Source organism: Mustela erminea, chromosome 13, assembly GCF_009829155.1.
Source record: "Mustela erminea isolate mMusErm1 chromosome 13, mMusErm1.Pri, whole genome shotgun sequence".
NCBI lineage: Eukaryota > Metazoa > Chordata > Mammalia > Carnivora > Mustelidae > Mustela > Mustela erminea.
In genome coordinates this window covers 40,316,350-40,340,455 of record NC_045626.1, presented here as the reverse complement: position 1 = coordinate 40,340,455, position 24,106 = coordinate 40,316,350, and the positions used below count along the sequence as shown (strand labels likewise).

The 24,106-nt window shown below is 37.3% G+C and overlaps 1 protein-coding gene across 1 annotated transcript in view; it reads left to right on the top strand.

Annotated features, from left to right (window-relative positions):
* Positions 1-9,688: 9,688 nt before the first annotated feature.
* DSG4 (desmoglein 4) overlaps positions 9,689-24,106 on the top strand; it is a 41,972-nt gene continuing 27,554 nt past the window's right edge. The window contains exons 1-3 of the mRNA XM_032309456.1: positions 9,689-9,815; positions 15,254-15,306; positions 22,432-22,467. Of these exons, the coding sequence (XP_032165347.1) occupies positions 9,689-9,815; positions 15,254-15,306; positions 22,432-22,467 (216 nt within the window). The remainder of the gene's footprint in view (positions 9,816-15,253; positions 15,307-22,431; positions 22,468-24,106) is intronic.

Genomic DNA, 24,106 nt, shown 5'->3' with positions numbered 1-24,106 from the left:
GAATTTAAAAACATGGTGGTGTAAAATAGGAAATTCTTCAAGTCCCCCCTGTCATTAATTTGTACCTTTATGATATTGTATGATTCATGTTAATTAGATGCCTGTCTCTGTAAAGTGTTTAGACATATAATCATCCTCCTATAAGATATGACTTAGCCTTACTGTTACAAACTTAGGAGTGACCTTGATAGACAATTGGTTTGGATGTCTATTTACTGCTAGAAAGGAGGGTCATGGGTCCATCAAAGTTATCATTTTTTTTATACACAACCCAACATTTTAAAAGTTTATTTCCAATAACACCATGTTAATTCACTCACTTTCTAAGACATGTTCTTGCACTTGGCTTATTTAAAAAGGTACATCAAACATTGTTTTGTCATTCCTTGGATATGAAAGTAATTAAATAACAAATTTTGAATTGATGTGTGATACACAGAAGTTAGCACAGCAACAAACAGAAACTCAATAATTATTTGTTGAATACATACATAAATGCAATCCATTCACTACATAACTTTTCTAAAATCCATCCTTGCATTAACCATCTATATGAGAACTGAGTCCCCAGACCACTCTATATTGCTTGTCAAATTCCACTATTCCCAACAGGACTTCTTCTAAATTAGTCTTTGACCTGATGATTCCTCTTTAAAACAAGGGACAATATAACTTAATTTTTTTAGATTGTAAAATATATTTTGACCAATTGCCTTAAGTATGCTTTGGGGAAAGGTTAGATATATAAAAAATTAGATCTTACTAGGATGTAGTTGGAATTAGAGGGTAAACTAAAAAATAGGTTTTTGTTTTTTTAAAGATTTTATTTATTTACTTGACAAACAGAGATCACAAGTAGGCAGAGAGGCAGGCAGAGAGAGAGAGGAGGAGGAAGCAGGCTTCCTGCTGAGTAGAGAGCCCGATGCGGGGCTCGATCCCCGGATCCTGGGATCATGACCTGAGCCGAAGGCAGAGGCTTTAACCCACTGAGCCACCCAGGTGCCCCCAAAATAGTTTATTTTTAAATATAACTAAACTGTTTTTAGTGGACAATGTTTGGAAAATAGAGTCCAAAAAAACTTGGGATGAAAATGTGGCTTTCTTCGTATGACAAAGGGGGCAGTTGCAAGTGTTCCCAGAACTCTGTGAGGTTGACAAATTAACATGTAGAAACTCAAAAATTATTCGTTGGATAGATAAAGAAATGTGATCCATTCTGTACTCAATTTTTCTAAAATATACACCTAATAGATTAAATCAAACCTTTGTAGAAACTCAGGCCTTTCCATATGCTGTTGTATGGGAGAATAAATAAAGGTATTTTCTTTCCTAGTGAAAGAATATCTTACTAGGTACCCCTAGAGCTTAAATGAAAGGCATGTCAAAATAACTATTCAACTTTGCTTTTCATTCATGACCAATAAACAATTTTTGAGCTAGTACCTTGATTGCTAGGGTAGGTGGAGGGCATTCAGAGAAAGAATATAAACTCTATAGTTATCCTGCTGTGGAAAACTCTCCCCATGGCAAATTAATAATTTAATATTTTACTTCACAAATCATCATCTATAAACATGATTATTGAACACCAATTACCAGAAAAATAATCTACTTTAAATATAAAGATGAAAATAATCTGAGCCTAGAAAGCTTGAATATAAACTTACCAGCCACCAGGCACCCCTAATGAACCAAATTTTTAAAAAGACATATAATGTATTTTAGGGTGCCTGGGTGGCTCAGTCAGTTAAGTGTCTGCCTTCTGTTCAGGTCATGATCCCAGGATTCTGGGATTGAGCCCCACATCATGCTCCCTGCTCAGAGGGGAGTTTGGTTCTCCCTTAGCCTTTGCAGCTCCCACTGCTTCTGCTCTTTTACATTCTCTCTCTCTCTCTCTAATAAATAAATAAAATCTAAAAAATAAAAAATAAACTTGAGCCTGTGTGGCTCAGTTGGTAAAGCAACTACCTTCGGCTCAGGTCAGGATCCTGGAGTCCTGGGATCCAGTCCAGCATCAGGCTCCCTGCTCAGCAGGGAGTCTGCTTCTCCCTCAGGCCCCCTCCCCTGTCTCTTGCTCTCTCTCTCTCTCTCTCTCTCTCATTCTCTCTCTCTAAAATAAACAAATAAATGAAATATTGAAAAATAAACTTTCTTTAAAAAGATATACAATGTATTTTAAAAATTGTTAAAGCCTCCCTGATATGAGGAAGTGGTGATGCAACATGGGGGCTTAAGTGGGTAGGAGAAGAATAAATGAAACAAGATGGGATTGGGACGGAGACAAACCATAAGTGACTCTTAATCTCACAAAACAAACTGAGGGTTGCTGGGGGGAGGGGGGTTGGGAGAAGGGGGGTGGGGTTATGGACATTGGGGAGGGTATGTGCTTTGGTGAGTGCTGTGAAGTGTGTAAACCTGGCGATTCACAGACCTGTACCCCTGGGGATAAAAATATATGTTTATAAAAAATTTAAAAAAATTGTTAAAGCCAAAATGAAGATTTAAAATCAATTAAATAGAATAAAATTTCAAACACAAGTATGAAACTGTCAGAAATTAATGTGCTATAAACTAGAGGAGCAAGCAATAAGGAAAACCATATTTATTGACATATTTATTGGCTGTCACCAAAAATGAAATATTAGTAAATAGAAAAAATAGCATATTTATACCTCATGCCATAGGCTTTAATTAATGGTAAGTCTATTACAGACATATTCACTTTAGAAATGAGGAAGAAAGAATACTAGTGAAAGAGAGCATAGTAAGTGCTAGTTTCTCTATATAAATGTATCTAATATAACTCCCAAAATCTGACCAGGAAGAAAATAGATGAGGTAATTACAATTTATTGAGATAAATTAACTCACCCACAGAAACAGACCAAGTTAATATTAAGTATCTGACATTTGAACCAGATCTGCATCTTTATCCATTTCAATCTGCTGCAGTAGCATCACACATTTACCTTAACTACAAATAGATAATTCTATGTGCAAAGCTATAATTAGGGATAAACTACATAAATAAAATTAAATTCTACACAAAAGCTAACACGTGTGATAATAACACATTCTTTCAAGATCTAGTGATGTAAGCAAGCCATAGAATTATCAGAAAACATTCTTCTAGGAACCCATTTTGAAGCTGAAAGGCAGACTCCTTAAAGAGGTCATCTTTATTTTCTGTAACTAAGCTTCCTTCCCCATAGAGATCTTTGGGTATGAGGCAGGAGGGAGAGGCACAAAGAGGTACTATATACTGGACCTATGATTTTGGGGTCCAAGCCGTCCAAGGAATCTGTTTCAAAAACCACTGCTTAGCTTTTGACCTGCCTACTCCTGAATTTCTTCCTAGACAGCCTAAGCCCACATCCCACTTCAGAGACTGCTAGATGCAAAACTAACAGCATAAAGGGTAAACTGCATACACAGTACAGCTTTGCCAAACAGGGTCATGGCCAGAGCCACTGAAAAAACCAGCATGACACTTAGGTAATTATCATAGTGCAGAAGAGCGGCCACTGTCATCACGGCCAGGAGTCAGGGGGCAGATGAAGATGACATTTTTGTGGGATAAGGCTGCAGCAAGTATGTAATAAGTATGTAAGGGCACGCTTTAATTAACACAGAGTGAGAAGCTACACTATTCTTTCTGCACTGACTGAGAAGGCATCCCACACTGAGGACATGACGACACAGAGAGAGTCAACAAGGCCCCTCTGTCAGAGTGTAAGTATGATTTTAGGGTGTAAACTGACATCATCCTTATGGTATTAACATAACTCTTTAGGAAACTGACATTTAATCTCTGTGATTTCCAACACCTCCCAAATAACCTGGTTTGCAGGCACCACGGTTGCCATACATAAATTTGGCTTTAACAAGGGGACAGTTTGTTTATCTTCAGTGCCATTAACTCAAGGTGGGCAGACAGAGGTGTATTCACAGCACTGCTCTAAGTCAAAACCAAGACAAGCTTTGTTTACATTTTGCTCATCCCCCCAGGCCCATGCTAATGAAAACCTTCTCACTTGAGTCAACTCTAGAACCTACTTGCCTTCGGCATTTGACAAACATAGTTTAAGACTATATATACGTTTTAAATTTCCTTTCTTCTAAGACTTGCTAGGAAGAAATAGAGCTGCTCTTGGATACTTAAATAATATCCCCCAGTAACCTGACCCTGATAACTTGATGGCAAATGCTGCCTTAACATCATGTTATTTGGCCAAAACGCATTACATTTCTTTTTTTTTTTTTCAAAAATAATTTGTACTGACCTGCATTCAATTACCTGTTTTTGATGGTATTACTTTTTAAAAAATATAAGTGTTAAAATACTCTTTTGGATGGACATGATGTATGGAATGAGAATGTCCCACTATTTTAACCACTGAGCCACCCAGGCATCCCAAATGTCCCACTATTTTAAAAATGTCCCAGTACAAGACAACATTACAAAAGCACAGAACAATACTTAAATATCAAGAGCATCCCTGAAATTCTATGCATACTTTCATACAAGTGAATGAGATGCTACTGCTTTGATATCAAAGATTAATAAAAGGACAAACTGACTTTTAGAATTTGCTTGCAGTGCCAGCTATTTAACTCAATAGTTTGGTAAACTCTAAACTATGTAAAGAGTTTTTGTAACAGATAATAGCATTTGGCCATCAACTCTTTTTTATTTTGCTTTCATATATCCAGTCAATACTGAATAGTGGTGGTATTTATAGAAACGGACTGTCATCAGGAGGTAGAATTCTTCCCCTACTTTGGCATTACTACACTGTACAGCCTCCCAGTGTTATACCTATAACATAGATCAGAGAGAAGGAAGAGAGGAAAGATTGCATTAGATCATCCCATGGGTATTTTTAAGCATTAATATTTTCATACTGTTTTTAAGATGTCTGGTACCCCACAACAGAAACAAAAGTAACTGCTCTTTATCTACCTAAGCTCAAAATCATGACCTACGTTTTGCCTGGAAAAGGATCTCGGTTAGTAACTAGCCACTAACTGAACTTCTTTCAGGATTCTACTTTGAAATCACTTCCACAACTGTCCCAAGGAGTAAATACAAATGAGGTGATGGAGCATCAAGTGTCCACTTCTCAGTTACTGCAAAATCTTTTAAATCTGTGTCTAATCATAATCTCCAGATTCAAATTCTGAATCACTGAGAACAGGAGTTACAAATGGGGAAATATGGAGGAATCACCTAAAAGAACTAGTACCTATGTCTATTGCTTGTTGTTTCTTTTCTTTTCTTTTTTTGAAACTCACCCTATGAATAAATAGCAAGTCAGATAAGCAGAAAATTTTATATTTCAGAAAAAATCAACCAATCACGATACAAAGGTTGGAAACCCTTGCAAATACCTCCATCAAACATAGCCAGAGAAGAGTATAATTTTTTCTCCTTGTCAAAAACAATAACACATAGAGATCTATATCTGTTTCATTAATTCTCTTAACTAAATCAAATTATTCTAATTCAATATTAATCAAAATACAAAAATGAATTTCTTTAGCTGACTACACAATAATCAACTTGCCCTACGATGCATATTAATGTAATGCACTATTATATGTTGACTCAGAGCCTATTTGGAAGTAGTGGTGGAAATAAAACCGTCATAACAGCCATTGACTTCTCCCTGAACTTTTAATTCCTTCTTAAGCTCTGACTGACCCATTGTTTATAACCATAAGTCTGTTTAAGAATCCTTACTGGCTTTTCCCATTCTCCACTGTTCTGCAGTTAGTCCCATTTCAATAAAAGGGTCTCCCAGATTCATTTCTGCTTGATGGCCCAGAAGCTGTGCATTCTCTTCTATGCCTTCATATTTTCCTTTCGTTACAGACACCAAAAGAAATTTCATGTACATGGGCCATGGTCAGCTGGGGGGCACAAAGAAAGAAGATGTCAACCTTATCTTTTTTAAAGCCTAAAATTCCATTTATTTGACACCCTTTGTATTCTCCTCTTATATCTCTATAATTCAAATCTGAAGCAGCACGCACGCTGAATTTCCACAAGACACAAACCATCTCCATAGCTGTTTCTGGTATGTTCACAGGGATAACAATGCACAGTTCACCAAGGACTATCCCTACTCATTGATATAGCCCATATTCTTATCATCCTTTCTTCTCTACTCTAAAATAATTTGAATGCTTTGTGTGAAAATTAAAACAAAAACCAAAAAAAAACAAGAAAAAAACAAAACAAAACAAAACAAAAAAAAAAACAAAGCCAAAACACAGTTATAGTCAACGAAAAGGTCTTTGGTGGGCTGGATTGGACAGAACCACTTCACACCATCCTGTCTCTTGGAAATCATTTCAAGCAACAGTGCCCTTTATATTTCTCACATGTTAAGAAACACAGGAAAAATGCCACTGTGTCCCCAAAGCCCAAAACTCACTAGCACTACTGATAGAGGTTATATTTGAAGAATAAAAGTATTTAATGCTGTTCTAACCTTGCTATTAAATAAAGTTTTTCCAAGGTAGAGACAACTGTCACATTTCAAACCTCTGAAAATTTTATGAAAAAAAAGGATGAAAGCTCAGTTATATGTAAAACAGTTGTAAAAGAATTTTTTTAAAAGCTTGTTTACTTAAGCATAGTTTTCCATAACTCTTGGTTTAAGTGTTTATCTCACACACAATGGAAGAGTAAATTAATATCTGGAGGATCTCTGGATGTACTTTAAAACTTGATACCATACGCATGCTTAATCAGGTCAATTTATATATTTTTGAATTAGGTAGATATCTTCAAATATTAGATTTGGCTTGGACGGATGTATCCAAATACCACATTTTTGTAATAATTCACTTTTTCCATTGCTTAAATATAATTTCCTGCTTTCTTAAAAATATTTTCAACATATAATTCATTTATCTTCATTTTAGGATACTATGTCTGCCCTCTATTGCTCTCTCCTATGCTCCCCAAAATGCCAGCTAATATTCTCAAAGATTAAATGTTATTTAGAATACTTTCCACCAACCAATGATAGATCAGTTCTTATTCCAGAATTGTAGCAGTGAGGTAGTGAAGAAAAGATCAGTCTCCAGCCGACATGTATTAGCAGGTAAAGAACTATCAAATTCTCCAACCAACACATATTAGCAGTTAGAGAGAACATTCAACCACATTTTTTTTTAATATCCGTTAATGATACTTGCCAACTTGCAATTTTTTCGTGGGGAAAATATATCTATCCTAAACCCACACTAGCAATGGATAAAAAGAGAAATGGAAAAAGGGAAGTGATTTTTCAGGAACATCTAGCTGCAGCTCTGTTTACCCTTTAAATTCTCAGGTTCCTGATTTCAGCTTCTCCTTAATAATTAAGAGGGTTTCAAATGTGTTCTTTACCCATGTTATGTACTTTTTTTTTTTTTAAACCGGTGGAAATACCACAAAGAATGAGCAAACTCTGTCTTGTGGTTACCTTAAAACAGTTTATTCGATTAGTACCATATATAATAGGTTCAACTGTATATTGAGGAAAGAAAGTGCAAAAATGTGTGAACAAACATACTAGTGAAATCAGAGTCTCTTGATCCTAACCTTGTTTTTTCAGAACATCTTTAAAGTTGAGAAATGCAGTTTGATAGGATTTCTCAAGGAGGGAAGCAGGAACCACCTGAATTAAGAGACGAGAGTTTCCTTACTCTCTCTCCCTACACCATCCTTTGGGCCTGATACCTTTTCACAAGGCCCTCTGCTCAAAGTGTCAGTCCTTGAAGTTGGTTCTGTAGTGGACCTGTGTGTGTGTGTTGTCAGTATATATAATTTTGCTTTTACGATGTTGGCAGAAGAAGAAGCCTACTAATTTTATTCAGCATGATGATAGGCCCTAACATTTTAATTATTTTTCATGTTGTGAGTAATTTATTATTCACTGGGTATCTTCCCTGTAAATCTTGTCCTCACTCTATAAGATTTTTCTTTGGTGTCCAACAAAGGGTTTCATTGCAATAAGAATCAAGGTGTGTCTATGTTCTTACCCAGAACTCAAACAATGCCAGCCTTCCAGACCAGCCCAAGAGTTTGGGGTGGGGAAACAGAGTCATTATAGAACATCTTCATTCCTCTGCTCAGAGAGCACCAGAGTTATCACCCATGCCCTCCTAAAAGAGCATCTTGAAACAGATCTTGCTGCAGAGCCGAATTCAGAACCCAGAGGATTAGGACTAACATCAAATTGTACTGGGGTTCGTGTGCAAGAGAGACTCGAAGGAATGGATTGGCTCCTTTTCAGAAACATTTGCCTTTTGATCATTTTAATGGTAAGTAGAATTTAAAGGCCTGGAAAGGAAATGCAGACTTAAGGCCTAACTCTTCTGTCAGTTGTCAGACTTTCTGCATGGGATTTATTCCTTTCTAAACCTGTTCCTATAAAGAGAGTTCTGTGAGTTTAGCCAGGGGTGACTTGAAAGGACTCTTCATGCTTTAGGGACCAAATGCCATAGAAAAGCAGGGGGATTAGAATTCAATGGCATCACAGGCATAGTCTAATTCAGATTAAATACCAGAACAATTCTAAAATTTATAGTCAGAAACAAAATTATTTTTTTATTCTCTTTTATTTATACTTAAACCAAACAGGTTGCTGTCAAAATTCCCAGTGCAAATGGATTCTATATATGTAGGGAAGTAAAGTTGGTCAAGCCCATTTCTTTTAAGCCGTTATTTCCCTGCGGGTTTGTTTCAAAAATGAAGGAATGTTAGCTATGTCAAAATTACATTGTGAATAACCATGAAATATTTAACTCATATGAGAATTTTTTCCTATCAGAAATGGCTAAAGAAAATGAAGAAAACCAAGTCATTAGGACAAACCCTTTCTGGCACTATTAAAGTATTCCTGCAGTCCAGGAAGGAACCATTTAAGTGATATATTTCTTTAAAATAAACATGGCTTTTTGGATATTATACTAGTTTCCTCCAACCCTTGGGTGCTCAAGGCATGAAGTGCTCTCCAGACAGGTATCCTGCATAGCAAGTATCCTATCCTTGAATAAGATAAGACAGCTTCTGATGCCAGGCCCCTATAGAATGAAGATCAGGCTGGTCAATTCACTAATTTTCAACTAGAAAAATCTATTTTAAAAACTCAACTGAGGGGGCCTGGGTGACTTAGTCAGTTAAGTATCCAACACTTGATTTTGGCTCATGTCATCTCATGATAGTGGAATCGAGCCCCGAGATGGGTTCTGCACTCAGCAAGGAGTCTGCTTGAGAGTCTCTCCCTCTTTCTTTGTCCCTCCCCCAATTCATGCAAACACTCTCTCTCTCTCATAAGTGAATAATCTTTGAAAAAAAAAATTAAACTAAGTTAGATTACATTAGACCTAAGTCTATTGATGGTCAAATGACAGAACAATTCAGTCAACACAGTTAAGAAAAAGTAAAGGAAACGATAAGAAGAGAGGATCATTAGGAAATCGTGCATATTTTGTTTTCAAAACAAATAAAGGCAAATACCCTATTTTTTTACCTTACCTCAGTCTGCCAGGAATGTCCACAGTGATACTAAGATATTAGCTTGGAAAATGATTTCCACCATATTCTCAGGCAACTGACGTTACATGGGACTCATCTGTACGTCAGTTCTAAAAGGCAGAGCACAGCCAAGGCTAGGGAGATAAGGGAACACATGGCCATGCAGTTGGCCCAGCAGGTGCCATTTGTTTGGGCATCACAGTTTCCACAAGCTTCAAAAGCAATGCAGGAGCGTAACACTGCCAAAAGAGCACACAGCCCAGGCTTGGAAGGGAATAGTGGTAGAACATTCCATTCTCTGAGTTTGGGAGATTATTAAATAAGACCACTTTTGAAGAACATTTGTAGACTGAAAAACTCCAAAAAGAAGTGTAATTGCTTGTTAAAATAACCATCATTTACTTATGTTATTAAAGGAAAAGGAAAGAGTCTGACTCAATTTTTAATAGAAATTAAGAATTCTCCATATTGGGGCACGTGGGTGGCTCAGTTAGTTAAGCATCTGCTGTCAGCTCAAGTCATGATCCCAGGGTCCTGGGGCGGAGCCCCGCGTGAGGCTTCCAGCTCAGCACAGAGTCTGTTCCTCACTCTCTCTCTGTCTGCCGCTTCCCCAGCTCGTGCTCACACACACACTCTCTCTCTCTCTCCCTCTCTCTCTCTCGCTCTCTCTCCAATATACAAAATACTTTTTTAAAAAATTATTTTTTTAAATATTTTATTTATTTATTTAAGATACAGACAGTGAGAGAGAGCATGAATGAGGAGAAGGTCAGAGGGAGAAGCAGACTCCCCAAGGAGCTGGGAGCCCGATGCGGGACTCGATCCCAGAACTCCAGGATCATGACCTGAGCTGAAGGCAGTCGCTTAACCAACTGAGCCACCCAGGCCCCCCTAAAAAATTATTTTTAAAAGAGAGAATCACCAGTATAGACCCCTTGTTATACTTCTGGGGGTTATCTCCATGCTTTTAACTCAGATAAATCTGTTTTTGTAAGGAAAACTGATTGCATGCACCCAGGATTTAAAGTCTACTTCTGAGCACTAAAGTCTGCCTTCTATTCTCTGCACAGGCATGTTTTATGACAATAATTGAAGAGTTAATTTTTCTTCTCCTTGATCTTGGAAGAGTATTATATTTCAGATACTCAGCATCTTTTTTTGGTAGTACTGATCTATTATTCTTACTGATTTTCATGTTTTTTTTTTTTTAAAGATTTTATTTATTTATTTGACAGAGAGAGAGATCACAAGTAGGCAGAGAGGCAGGCAGAGAGAGAGGAGGAAGCAGGCTCCCTGCAGAGCAGAGAGCCCGATGTGGGACTCGATCCCAGGACCTGAGATCATGACCTGAGCCGAAGGCAGCGGCTTAACCCACTGAGCCACCCAGGCGCCCTGATTTTCATGTTTTTGATGTTTAATTTCTCCCTACTTCCCACGGATACTACAGTATTTATGTTTTACATTTCTTGGTAATTGTGATGGATTTAAGGTGTTTTCTAATAGATTTCTAATAGATCTTTTAACCTCAACTAATAACGTTTGTAATTAGGAAGTAGAAACTTGTAGCATGTCTCAAGATTGGAGTAAGTTAGGGAAAGATCAGTATAATATTATGGGTCTTGTGGAAAATAGGCACACCTACTTGTCTTTCATTTCTTGAACGTGAACTCTGCCCTTTCTTCATTAACGAAATCAAAGGCCATCTGGGCATCATTGGAGCTTACACTAATGAGGGTGTGGCAGCTTCTCAGAGATGGGTACTTTGTGTCATCTATATCTCAACCACAAAGAGTACTTTAAACAAGATTTTGACTGACATGATCTATAAATGGTACGCAAAATTCTAAGCTACAATAGAGTGTCTCATTTTACCACGTGAGCCTTTCAGCATCTTCCTCCTAAGGACATTCATCATGTTTTGCTTAAAATGGGTAGGGGTGGTCAGGTATCGTCAAAACTCAGTAGCCTTAAGGGTGAGTCACAGCTTCCCCTCAAAGGGGCTGGGTAACTTTGGTCAAAGCACCCAATCTTTCAGGGCTTCATTAGCTGTGAGAGACCTGTATTTTATCCAGTTGATACCATTAAAAAAAAAAAAAGGCCAAGTACCTTTTATCAGATAGGAATGTTTGTGCACATATGGTGGTCATTCCTGCTACATATGAGATGTAAACATTTCAACTAAGTCCTATCCTTCCTGAAAAGTAAAGAAGGTAGGTGGTTAAAGCATATAAATGTTATCTCACTCTAAATTGAAAACAGACATCAGAGTTTAAAACGTATTTAGAACAAACCGAGACACTAATCAATTTAGCTCTCACATTAAACAAGATGATTCTGCCATGTAGAACAGAAATTTGTGTTTTATTTCATTCTAGGCAAATCTCTCGGAGTATGGACTTATGGGAACACCACCAACCACAACAAAAACACATGTTATCTGATTTTGTTCTTTAGTTGTGCTAATCAGAATACCTTAGATAACACTAAATTACTGTTTTACTACTGCTTGTCACAGAAACACTGATGTCCCAATTGGGCCAGTGCTGTATCCTTTCCATGTTTCTTTTATATTGTCTGTTACTTTGCAACATCTTTCCTCACTTACCAGCTTTCCTCCTTCTTTCAACACAAAATGCCAAAGGTCACATGGAAGCAAATCCCACGTCTATTATTTTTGTTGTTGTCGATATAAATGGTTAAGGAATTATAATATATATTTTAATCCAAGTAGGAAAATTTATATTTTTGGTATAGAGATTGGTAGACTTCATGTTGGACTAAAAAAAAAAAAAAAAAAAAGTGAAATCCCAAGAGATATCTAGCATTATTACTGTAACATGACCCATAATTTTACTATGGTCTTCTCAAGAGTATCTACCTGTGGAGTTGTAGGATAAAAATCCTGCACTAACAATACTTCATGGCTCTTGAGATTCTGTGATATTTCCCTTTTTCTTTCTCTTTTTTTTTTTAAGATTTTATTTATTTATCAGAGAGAGAGAGGGGGAGAGAGCGAGCACAGGCAGACAGAATGGTAGGCAGAGGCAGAGGGAGAAGCAGGCTCCCTGCCGAGCAAGGAGCCCAATGTGGGACTCCATCCCAGGATGCCGGGATCATGACCTGAGCCAAAGGCAGCTGCTCAACCAACTGAGCCACCCAGGTGTCCCAGTTTCCCCTTTTTCAAAGATACTTCTCTTTTTAAGAGGACTTCTCAGTCCTGAGTACACAGTCTTCGGACTCTGCATTAGTCCCTAAGGATCCAGGCAGGAGTTCCTTACAAAGTAATAAAACTATTGTTTGAGCTGCTGGGACATTTTCTTCCTTTTCCAAGTGGGAGCACTACTGGAATATTTCATGCACAGGGAGCACCTCTGATGAGAGGGTTTGTGGAAGGAGTGACTGCAGTGAAACCTTCAGATATTACCTGCATGAGAAGTATTTGCCTTTCCTTTCTACAGGGAAAATTACATGGCTTACAAACTAAAATGTTACTACTCGATATACCTTCAATTATAAACAAAAGTGGTATAATTAGGCTTGTACTTGGCATCTCTAACATACCTCTATGAGGATACCAATGGCTTTACTCAATTATTTTTACAAGTATTATTCAGGAGAGAACTGCTTATTAATAAGATAGTCCTACGTGTGCAAGTGACTTCAAAAACTGACATCAAAAAGGAAGACATGAAAATGAAAAATAGACTTGTTCAGTAGCTACTTCACTCGGTGTGTAAAAGAGTAATGTGTAGTCTAATATTGCAGTAAGCACACAAAATGACTTAGATTCCAATATCTTGTATAAAATCATCATATTCTCCCTAGGAGAAAGTACAGACAAAGAAAAATGGGCCCAGAAAAACTTCAGCAATATACCAAAATTGGCTACAGAACATTATCTATCATTTTATTCTCCCTAGAATGGATACATCATTACATACTAGAACTCCCCCACAAAGGACATTACCCCTTTCCCAATGAAAATTTTTTAAATAATGAGTGGGTTTCATTTCTAATATAACTTTCTCACCAAGTCACTTCACCAAATTTCCTACCTATATGCTAATAGACCACTTTAATGTGGCTAGTGAGCTCCAAGGTTTAAATCTGAGACAACCCTGGAGTTGGATCTTGGGGATTTGGTCTGCCACTGAATTCCCATTTTACTGTCTTACATGAACAAAGCACTTTACAGTGAACAGAGTCATTTCACACACATAACAGAAGTCCTCAAGGATAAAGAGAAGCATTTTGTTTTACAAATAAATAAACTTTCAGGGCATAAATGATTCATAAATGTACCATAAGTGGTACAGTTATAATTTGAACCCAATACTACATGTCCAAAACTTTATCCACTGTTCCAGCATTGACTCCTTCCCTTCACTGGGCCCATGCTCTATCCTATCCATGCTTCTTTATTAGTGTCTATAATATGCCAATATCATTTTACACTTCTCTGCTTTCCTCCTTCTTTGGATGTGGAAGCCCTTTCTGGGCAGATACGCCATCTTGGTCTTCATCATATCTTGGAAAGTAAGTAGCACAAGCACATAGTTTTAGCTTCTGAGGAACTTCTATATTGCCAGAAAAAGTCCTATTCATGTTTTTTCAGCTAATACAATTTATGTTAAGTACATACCATAGGAAAAGGTATGATGGGAAGGAAAAAAAGAAGGACATCCTTCCAAAGGAAAGGAAAAATGAAAGGAAAGGAACAAGGAAGATGGGAAACCCTCTCATCAAACTATGCCACAGAGAGCATAGCACACCCAGGACACCAAACCTCCCTCTAGGTCATTTCTGTTCCCTCAACTACCATGTGCCTCTAACTCCCTTTCTCGTGTACTCCACCATTATGACAACTGGTTCAACCCTCTCCATTCTGTGTGATGTCTTTTCGCCATGCTCTCAGGCCAAACCACACCATAGCATGATGTGTGGCCTACATAGCCTCCAAAAAGGTGACTTTTATAGGCAAGGAATTTCTACAATTATCCAGGAACCCATAACTATTCTGCATAGCTTAATTGAGGTTCATGTAGTTAGGCTGCTACATGCAATTTAGAAAGGTGATGTCATATCATGCTTCTTCCAAAACACCTATTCGCAGGTATTTCCTGGGAAGTGAGTGGCCTCCTGGAAGAGTTCATGATTTTGTAGGGCTAGAGAATAAAATCCACAGTTTGTTCAGTAACACCTGCCCATAAAGGGACAGGATTTGGAAAGTGTGACTATTAGGTCCCTCATCTATAGCGCCAGCTCAGTAGAAAACAGAAATACCAGAAGTGCACTACCCCATCATCACAATATAAGTTCTCCTAGATAAGAACCCTAGGATGTAACACTGCAACTTCCCTGGACTAAAACAAAATAAAACAAAAAACAAAACAAAACAAACCAATTCAGGGACATTTACACTTCTACTTGCAGATTCATAGGGCAACCATAGATCATTGATACTCTTCAATTGAGCTGGCTTCTGTAGAGATGACAAGAACAAATTGCCTTTATCCCTTTAAACTGAGGACTAATTGGGTTGATGTGGCTAATTTCAAGTCTTTAAAAATGAATGGCTATTGTACTTTTATATGATAAGGTGTACTGTGAACATACCCTCTAAAGCACAGAAGGAAAATTTCTTTCCCTCTTCTTTCTCTTTATAAATACCCAGAGCAGTTACTGTGCCTACCTCTTTCACACTTTTTATTCTTTTTAGATCAGAACCTGAATCAGAGAGAGGTTGGAGATTTATGTAAGATCACACAGCTGGTAAACAACGTTAAGACTCAGGCTCAATTCTTCTGCATCCGATGTGTCCAAACCACATTGCTTTTTATGAAACTAAATTATAATTTAGGGCTACATATCCACTTTGAGATGTAAATTATTTGACTTAGACACAGACTTAAGAAACTCGATGCCAGCTTAATTGTTGCTATACCAATAATCTTTTTTGGGATACTGATATCCCCAACATACATGGTCACTTCAGAGAGTACAAGTATACAGATAGTTTTAAATGAATTGTTTACTAGATCTTCAGTTCCCATACATATATATTCTTTCCTTAAGTCAATCTTATAAGCATGCACCTGAACTTGAAGAATCAAGCTAGTTCTGTCCCAAATCTCCCTTTGAAAGAAAATAACACTCTCACACATGGAAAATATTATTATGTTACACTGCAATGGATTATAAAAGTATCTGGGGCACTGAACCAAGGGATAATTCAAAGTATCTATGTAAGTATTGAGAAAGAATTGACTCTAAAACTCATAAAGTATCCTCTTGGAAGTCATATGATTTTCAATTATTTATTTTCAACAATATTAAAAGAGGACCCTTGGGGCACCTGGGTGGCTTGGTGGGTTAAGCCTCTGCCTTCAGCTCAGGTCATGATCTCAGGGTCCTGGGATCGAGCCCCACGTCAGGATCTCTGCTCGACGGGAAGCCTGCTTCCCCCTCTCTCTCTGTCTGCCTCTTTGCCTATTTGTGATCTCTCTCTCTGTGCCAAATAAATAATTTTTTTTTTTTTAAAAAGAGGACCTAGTAGAATTGTCAGCATATAGGTCATTTAAAAAATCATTTTTAATGATCGATGAAATATTATTAAACACTCTCAATAATGCAAAATACTATAAAAAATGTTTCTCTTAGTGGCAATGTTAGTGTTTAAAATTATCTGCAGGATCACTTATAAGAAAATGAAATCCAAAGATTTATTTTGGAAATATAAAGAGGATACAAGTAAAATGTCCTTCTCTTAAATTTTACACCTGTATTCTATTTCTTAAAGTATTTTTAAATACTAAATGCCTCTGGCAGATTCATTATTAGCAATAAATTCCAAATAGTCACTCAGCAAAAATAGAATACCTATTTTTTCCTACTTTCTATCAGAATCAGACTTTCATTTACAACATACATTTCCATGTATACTTCCCCTAACTGCACAACTTAAAGCACAGTAAATCTCCATAATCATTGATATTAAATGTTCATCTAAGTCTGTACATGTAGTAGAACTAATTTTATGAAGACCAAGCAGTTGGATAGGAGGCAGGGGAAGAACCATACTAAGTTACAAATATTATTTTGTCTTCCTTTTTTAAATCCCCACTTTTTCTGAAAGGTCTATATCTCACCCAACTATTTACAAAGTAAATACAGATTATTAACAAAGCCAAGTTCTAGATTTCAAACCAAGTTTATAATTTCATTTTTTTAAAACAGTTTTGTGACAAATATCAAGTCTAGGAATACTTTAACCATCCCATAGGGTCATCACATAGGCCTGTAGAAAGCAGTCTCCTCTAGCTATTTTATTACAATGACAATGTATTTTCAAGGAGTGGTGTTGGATTCACTGCTACCCAGCTGGTTTTCTAATCTATCATCTATCCATTGGTACAAAACCATAATTTAATCATATTGACACTAAAAGTCCTATGGTACAAATGCATGATATACAATTTTAGTCATTCCTTCAGATGCTGCTAATCAAATATTTATTTTCTCATATGCATTTATCAGACTTATAATTAGATTAATGCTTTAAAGAAAAGATAAAAAGTTGGAAAGAAAGCTCAGAAATTATCATTTAAGGTATGGGAAGTCTAAGAAATCATTTAAATTTAGAGAAAGAAAATTCTCCACAAGGCAGAAGTGTGTCTGAGTGGACGTGGAAGGCAGCTCACTGGTTCTAAGGCTGCTCCAAGTTCAATGCTTAATCAAGAGCAGGTATAGTGAGTGATCACATGCATATCATGAACCAAAAGAAAAGGATATCAATAGCCACTGTAAAACAATTTCTTTCAAAGAATTATGTGGATTATTTCATACATCTATGTACCTGTGTATATTTTTTTCCTTTATATCTTCTACATCTTCTAATCATGCCACAATCAATTTTTGCAAGGCTTAATACCTTTATCATTTTTATAATGATTGTCCATTCATTTTTACAACAAATGTTTACTGCATGCCTAGACACTGGGCATTCTGATAGGGGAGAGAGTAAGAACATGATCCCCAAGGTACCTGGGGTGGCTTAGTCGTTAAGCGTCTGCCTTCAGCTCAGGTCATGATCCCAGGTTCCTGGAATCGAGCCCCGCATTGGGCTCTCTGCTAGGCAGGAAGCCTGCCTCTCCCTATCCCACTCCCCCTGCTTGTGTTCCCTCTCTCGCTATGTTTCTCTCTGTCAAATAAAAAGTAAAAAATCTTAAAAAAAAAAAATGATCCCCAAAGTCCCAACCTTCTTGGAACATGTATAGTAATAGACAGGTACAGATAATAGAGAAGTAAATAGAAACCTTTTCAGAATAACATCAGACACTGAAAAATGCTAGGAAGACTCCTACAGAGGAAGATGTAACTGATGGATTTGATAACCATTAGTCATGGATGCTGATAGAGCTTGGAGATTGGGGAGTCAGAGATGTCTCACTGAGAAGGGGACTGAGCCAGTGCTTTGAAAATGAGAAATTTGAGCCTTCCTGGCAGTGACTCAGTAATCTGAGACAAGGGAGCACTTGGTCCTGGAGGAACAGAGAAGGGACAGAGATAAGGGTTAGAGTTGAGAGATAGGCAAAGCCAAATCAGATAGAGCCTCTTTGCTATGAAGGCAGTCTAAATTCCATTCTAAGGGCTCTGGGAAGATACCTTGAGAGCTTTAAGCAAGGGGGTGACTTACTCCAATGTGTGCTTTAAAAAGACTGCCTTGGCTATTGTATCATTTTTTATCTGGCCCTTGCAAAAGATCCGTGATGTAGCCCCCTAAGATAGATAGATGGATAGATAGATAGAAAATCCGATTTAAATAAGGACTTTGTATTGGTAATTTTTTCAATATTAAGAGAATTGGGGTAACTAGTTAGGAGAGAACCTCAATGAGAAAAGATTTGGTACTCCTAAAGAACATATATAAAATCTATACATTATACTCCACAATAAATATGTTTGTACAATAGTTTTCGATGGAGGTGCAATTCATTAGCTAAAAATAAAAAGCTCCAACGTAAGTAAGAAAGCTTTACCAACCTTCCTTTAAAAGCCAACACAAATGCAATGACACGATTGTTTATGTAGAAAATCAGCCAGAATTGACAAAACAACTCCTGGAAGTAATAAGCAATCACAACAAAGTTGCAGGATACAAGATAAATATACAAAAGCCAAATGCTTTTCAATATACCAGCAATAAACAAGTGGAATTTGAAATTTAAAACACAGTATCATTTAAATATCCCAAAATTAAAATTTTAGGTATAAATCTAACAAAATATGTACAAGGAGTATATGAGAAAAATCTACCAAATCCTGATAAAAGAAATGAAATAATTAGAGGGGTATTTCATGTGTGAGAAAGAGAGAAGAGAGTGCAGGAGAGGGAGAAAATAGAGATTAGTAGGAAGCTAAAGATGAGGAACAAGAACCTCTTAACTGTGGGCTCATGTACCGAGCTCACCAACCTTCTGGCTTCCATCAAGGCAGTGCTTTCAGTTAAGTTAACCTCCCACTGTCAGACAGTGCCTGGCAGTCTCATGTCAGAGTTTAGTCTTAGCACTAGCTAGTCAGTTCTCTTTTATCCCAATATCCCAAAGCCATGGATGGAAGACACCTGTTAGAGTGATACATAAGACAACTTTTACAATGTATGATGTCCCTATGTATTCACTGATAGGGAACTTTACCACAGTAATTATTGAGTTCAAAATCAAATTACCAAATGGCGTATTATAACTCCTTTTTGGTTAAAAAAAAGATTACAGTTTGTGTATGTATATGCTTTGGAAAGGAAAAGGAAAAAAGTTTGAAAAATTTCTCCAAATATTAACAGTGATAATCTCCAAAAGTAGTAGGATTTAGTGTGATTTTTACTTTTCCTTATACCTTCCAAAATCATCTAATTTTCCAACAACAACAACAACAACAAAAAAAAAAACCTAAGCCCCAACAGGCATTATGTATGATGAAATAAAACATCCTTTGCAATCAAATAAAACAATCTTCTATTAAATATTGAACTTTGGGACCCCTAGGTGGCTCAGTCAGTTAAGTGTCTGCCTTCAGCTCAGGTCATGATCCCAAGGTCCTGGGATCAAGTCCCATATCAGTTTCCTTGTTCAGCAGGGAGTTTCTTTCTCCCTCTGTCTGCCCTGTTTGTTCCCCGCCCCTCGACCAAAAAAAAAAAAAAACTCTTAAAAAAGAAATACTATATGATTTTTTTCCCAGGTCTAGATATTTTGCTAATGTCTAGTAAAATTACATGAGAGGGAGAAAGTGAATTAAAAGGAAACACTATGCCCCACTGCCAAATTTCTAATCTGTATTTTTCCCCTTCTGGACTCAGGTGCCATTCCAAATCCGCGCCAGATCCCCACTCCCTCTTACATGCCCCTCACACCTGCAGATCTGCTCTGTATCCTCTTCCCCTTTCTCAGTCTTTCTCTAGTCTCTTCCTGATTTCACTCTGCTCCCTGACTCACTGGAGTTCACAGTAGTACCTTATCACCTCTCTGAATCTCCAGTCTGCTTGGTAACAATCCCCAACTAAAGGACAGCCCTCACATCCCTTCTCTTCCTGCTCCCAGGCTGCCAGGTTCTATTAGAAAAGACACCAAACAGATGGGTTCTCGCTTCCTCATCTCAATTAGTCTTCAAACTCTTCTAATAGTTGGACTATTAGCACACTTTCTGTGCTTAAGTGTTCCCTAACTCAAGAATGCTAGTGGGTCCACGGCTCCAATTTAAAGCATTAGTTGGCTTCCCTTAACTTTCCCTCATGCCTCCCCATTCTTGCTCACTCCAACTCCACAAAAAGGTGGTCTAATATTCTTCCACTTATCTCGGGTCATGATCTCAGCGTCCTGGGATCGAGTCCCGCGTCCGGCTCTCTGCTCAGCGGGGAGCCTGCTTCCCTCTCTCTCTCTCTGCCTCTCTCTCTGTCTACTTGTGATCTCTGTCAAATAAATAAATAAGATCTTTTAAAAATATATATTCTTCCACTTATACCTCAAAATTATTTTCTCTCTTTACTCTTCTGTTTCAAAGAAGAAATAGTCAACCTTATTACCCATTCTTTTTTACTCAAACTTTTGGTCCACCCATTCCTATTCTAATCACAATTGTAACTGTTCCTTGATGTCTTCCTCCTGTCTCTCCCTTTCTCCTTTTCCTCTTATCACTTTTTCTCCACAAACCCCCTTTCCTCTACCTTTAAATTGTATATTTGGTAATAATTTCCCAACATAAAAAAAAAAATTTAAAAAATGTCGATCTAATTAACTCCTCAAACTGTATCTTACCTCCCACATTTCTTTTATCTCCTAACTTGAAAAATGTAATCTGTGATTGCTATTTCCATTTTTTCAATAACTCATCCCTTGACTCCTATAATTTGGCTTAGGCCAATAGCAAAAGTTAGCAATGACTGCTTGCTTTAAGAACCCATGACCTTCTCAGTTCCTATTCACCTTGACCTTGCTATGCACACAGATCATTAAATATTCTCTTTGTCTAACTCCTTATCACTGTACTCCACTTACTCTGCTTCCTTTCTTGCTACTTTTCCACCTACTTATCCAATCTCTTTTCTGAAGTCAGCGTCCTCACCAACCCACCACAACCACCACAATCAGTGCCATTTCTTAGCATTCTGACACTGACAGAATGTGCTGGGCACCCACAACTCTGGCCCCTTGATTTCTCTATTCCCTTAGTCTCTCAGAGCCCTCTGCTTTTAGACTTCGTCCTTCTGTACACTGCACAAATATAAGCATCTCCCATAAGATTCCCTTCCCTGACTACTTCACTTACTTTAAACTATTTCGTGTAATATCCTCATAGTCTTTAACTTTAAATAGCAACACATTTGGATAAATTCTATTTCTTCAGCGTTGATATCTATCCCAAATTTTAGAATCACATTAAAAATGAATAAAGCAAACATCAGTCATCTTCTCACTGCAGTGACACTCTCATGCTGGGTTTTCTGTTTCTATGACTAGGACCCCAGTTTTCCCTGAAAGCCAAGGTTACACCACCACCAGACCGATCTGACCCTTCCTCCCCTGGCACCCCATGGTCCATAAGACCTATCAGTCCTTTGGGAATGTCTCTGTCCTCTCCTCTTTCCAGTGTCACTTAGCACAGTTAGAGCAATTGGTGTTCTATGTCCTACCTAAGCAACTGCTAATTCCTAAGTGTCTTGGCTTCAAGTACTTTCACTTTAAAATCTATCTTTTGTTGTCAATGCCATGTTTTACACACAGGACTCTGGGCACACCTAGTCTCTTATCCAATAAAGTCCAAACTCCTTAATCTGGAATATAAAACACTTCATCATTTGTCTCCTAACCCACATTCCAAACCTTTTAAAGCTTGTTTCCCATGTCTCCTTAAAGCTTGTTTCCCATGTCGCTTAATACATTCCAAACCTTGTTTCCCATGTCTCCTAATACTTCCTCTACCTTCCAGCTAATACTATTAGTTATCATTTCTGGAACATCTTTTACACTTATGCTCATGTTTTACTCTGGCTGAACTTTCTTTTTCATCAGTTCCTCTTATCGAAGCAGCTTCATCCTGCAGAACCATTTTAATCTCTACTGTCCTACAAGGCCTTTCCAAAATTCACTGTGGTCACTTGAGTTGTCTGTTATACCTTCCACTGAGCCCATAGATGCCTCTGTTGAAGGAAGTATCCTAACCTGCCTTGCTACCTTTGGAGGGCAAAAAAGTCTATTATTTATTTTGTTTTAGCCATGTTTATTCCACATTATGAACAAAATATATATTTAAGAAATAAATTCCTAAAAGAACATTGCTAATGATTTTATGACACTGTTTCTTTAATTATGCAAATTTTTGCTAATGTTTTACCTTCTTTAACAGGTGGTGCTGGAAGTAAACAGCGAATTTATCGTTGAGGTAATGTATAATAAAACTATTTTCTCATCTAAAATTTAAAGAAAAATGGATTTTTGTAATACATCATATATCAAATATCAGAATATTTGAAATCCTAATCATCTAGAGAAAAGGTAAGAGAAAGAACCTCTGCCAAACTGAAATAGCAGTAGTCAAACACGTACTCCTAAATACCCATGTTTTCAGGCATAGTTTGTGACAGCTCAATGTCATAGTAACTCCTACTTTTCAAACTGTATTAATAGTTTATCCATACGTTTCCCAGCTTAAAGCATAACAATAGAAGCACAGTAATATGTCAGGATGGGAAGAGGAATTTCAGACAGTTATGGCATCAAGAAAGACAACTGATGATCAATCAATGAGGGAAAGATATAAAAGTAAAAAAAAACTTGTAATCATGACAAAGAATCTGATGCCAGTCAGAGTGGGGTTCAGGAAATAAAGCTACCATCCTCCATCTCTGGGAGGGCTTTATTTTATTACAGTAGTTAAACTTTCATTATGATAGCTTCAAACCATTGAAGAAAACAAAATTACTTCCCTAATCTTTGTTGACAAAATAGGGAATATGTAGTACATTTCAGGAAGTCGTATCAAAATGGGAGGAAAATGTACATGCTTTGGTTCCTGAAAGGATAAGCTCCATTCACAGGGAACATTTCCTTCCTACAAAGTACTAATTAAGTGAAGCTGTAGCTTAAACAAACCTACAATCATCTGTGTCTCAAATAAGTACATTAGGAGTTACTTAAAATTTTATATATATATATATATTTATATATATAAATATATGCATACATTTATACATGTATACAAATGCTTGTGCATGTTGTAACACTTCTAAACTCTTGAATACTATAAAATTCTTAGACATCCTGGGCGCCTGGGTGGCTCAGTGGGTTAAACCTCTGCCTTCGGCTCAGGTCATGATCTCAGGGTCCTGGGATCAAGCCCTGCATCGGGATCTCTGCTTGGTAGGGAGCCTGTTTCCCCCTCTTTCTCTGCCTGCTTCTTTGCCTACTTGTGATCTCACTCTGTCAAATAAATAAATAAATAATCTTAAAAAAAAAAATTCTTAGACATCCTCCAACAAAAGCACCATAAGACTACAAAGGAAGAAACATAGAGCAAGCAGAGATTCAAATGGACAACACTGAGAAAACATGAAGTTGTCCATGGCATTATTACAAGTACCACCGAGTCAGTTAAAATATTCTTCTAATCCTACAATACTATATCTGGGTGCTTAGCCAGAGTGGTGTCCTTACCAACAGAAAAGAAAAATCCCTTCCCTCTTTTAGGTGAACAGACTCACCAGCACAACTTTGCTTCTGCATAGGATGTACTCAGTGGAACACTAGTAGTCTTTTATACTCTGGAGACCAGAAAGCCTGGTCAGAGTTCAATGAAGGGTGAGATAAGCAAGGCCTCCACATGCTGAGGACCGATTGAGAAAAGACAAATCATAACATATTATCCAATATAAGACATTGTGAGCACCACACTTAGCTCATGAAATTTGTTTCACTAGAATCTTATAGTTACAAGTGAGATGATTCCAAAAGAAGCAGGTAGGCAGGTGACCGGGCTGTACCTATCTCGAGTCATGAATTAGTAAACACCTTCTTTGTTCCTC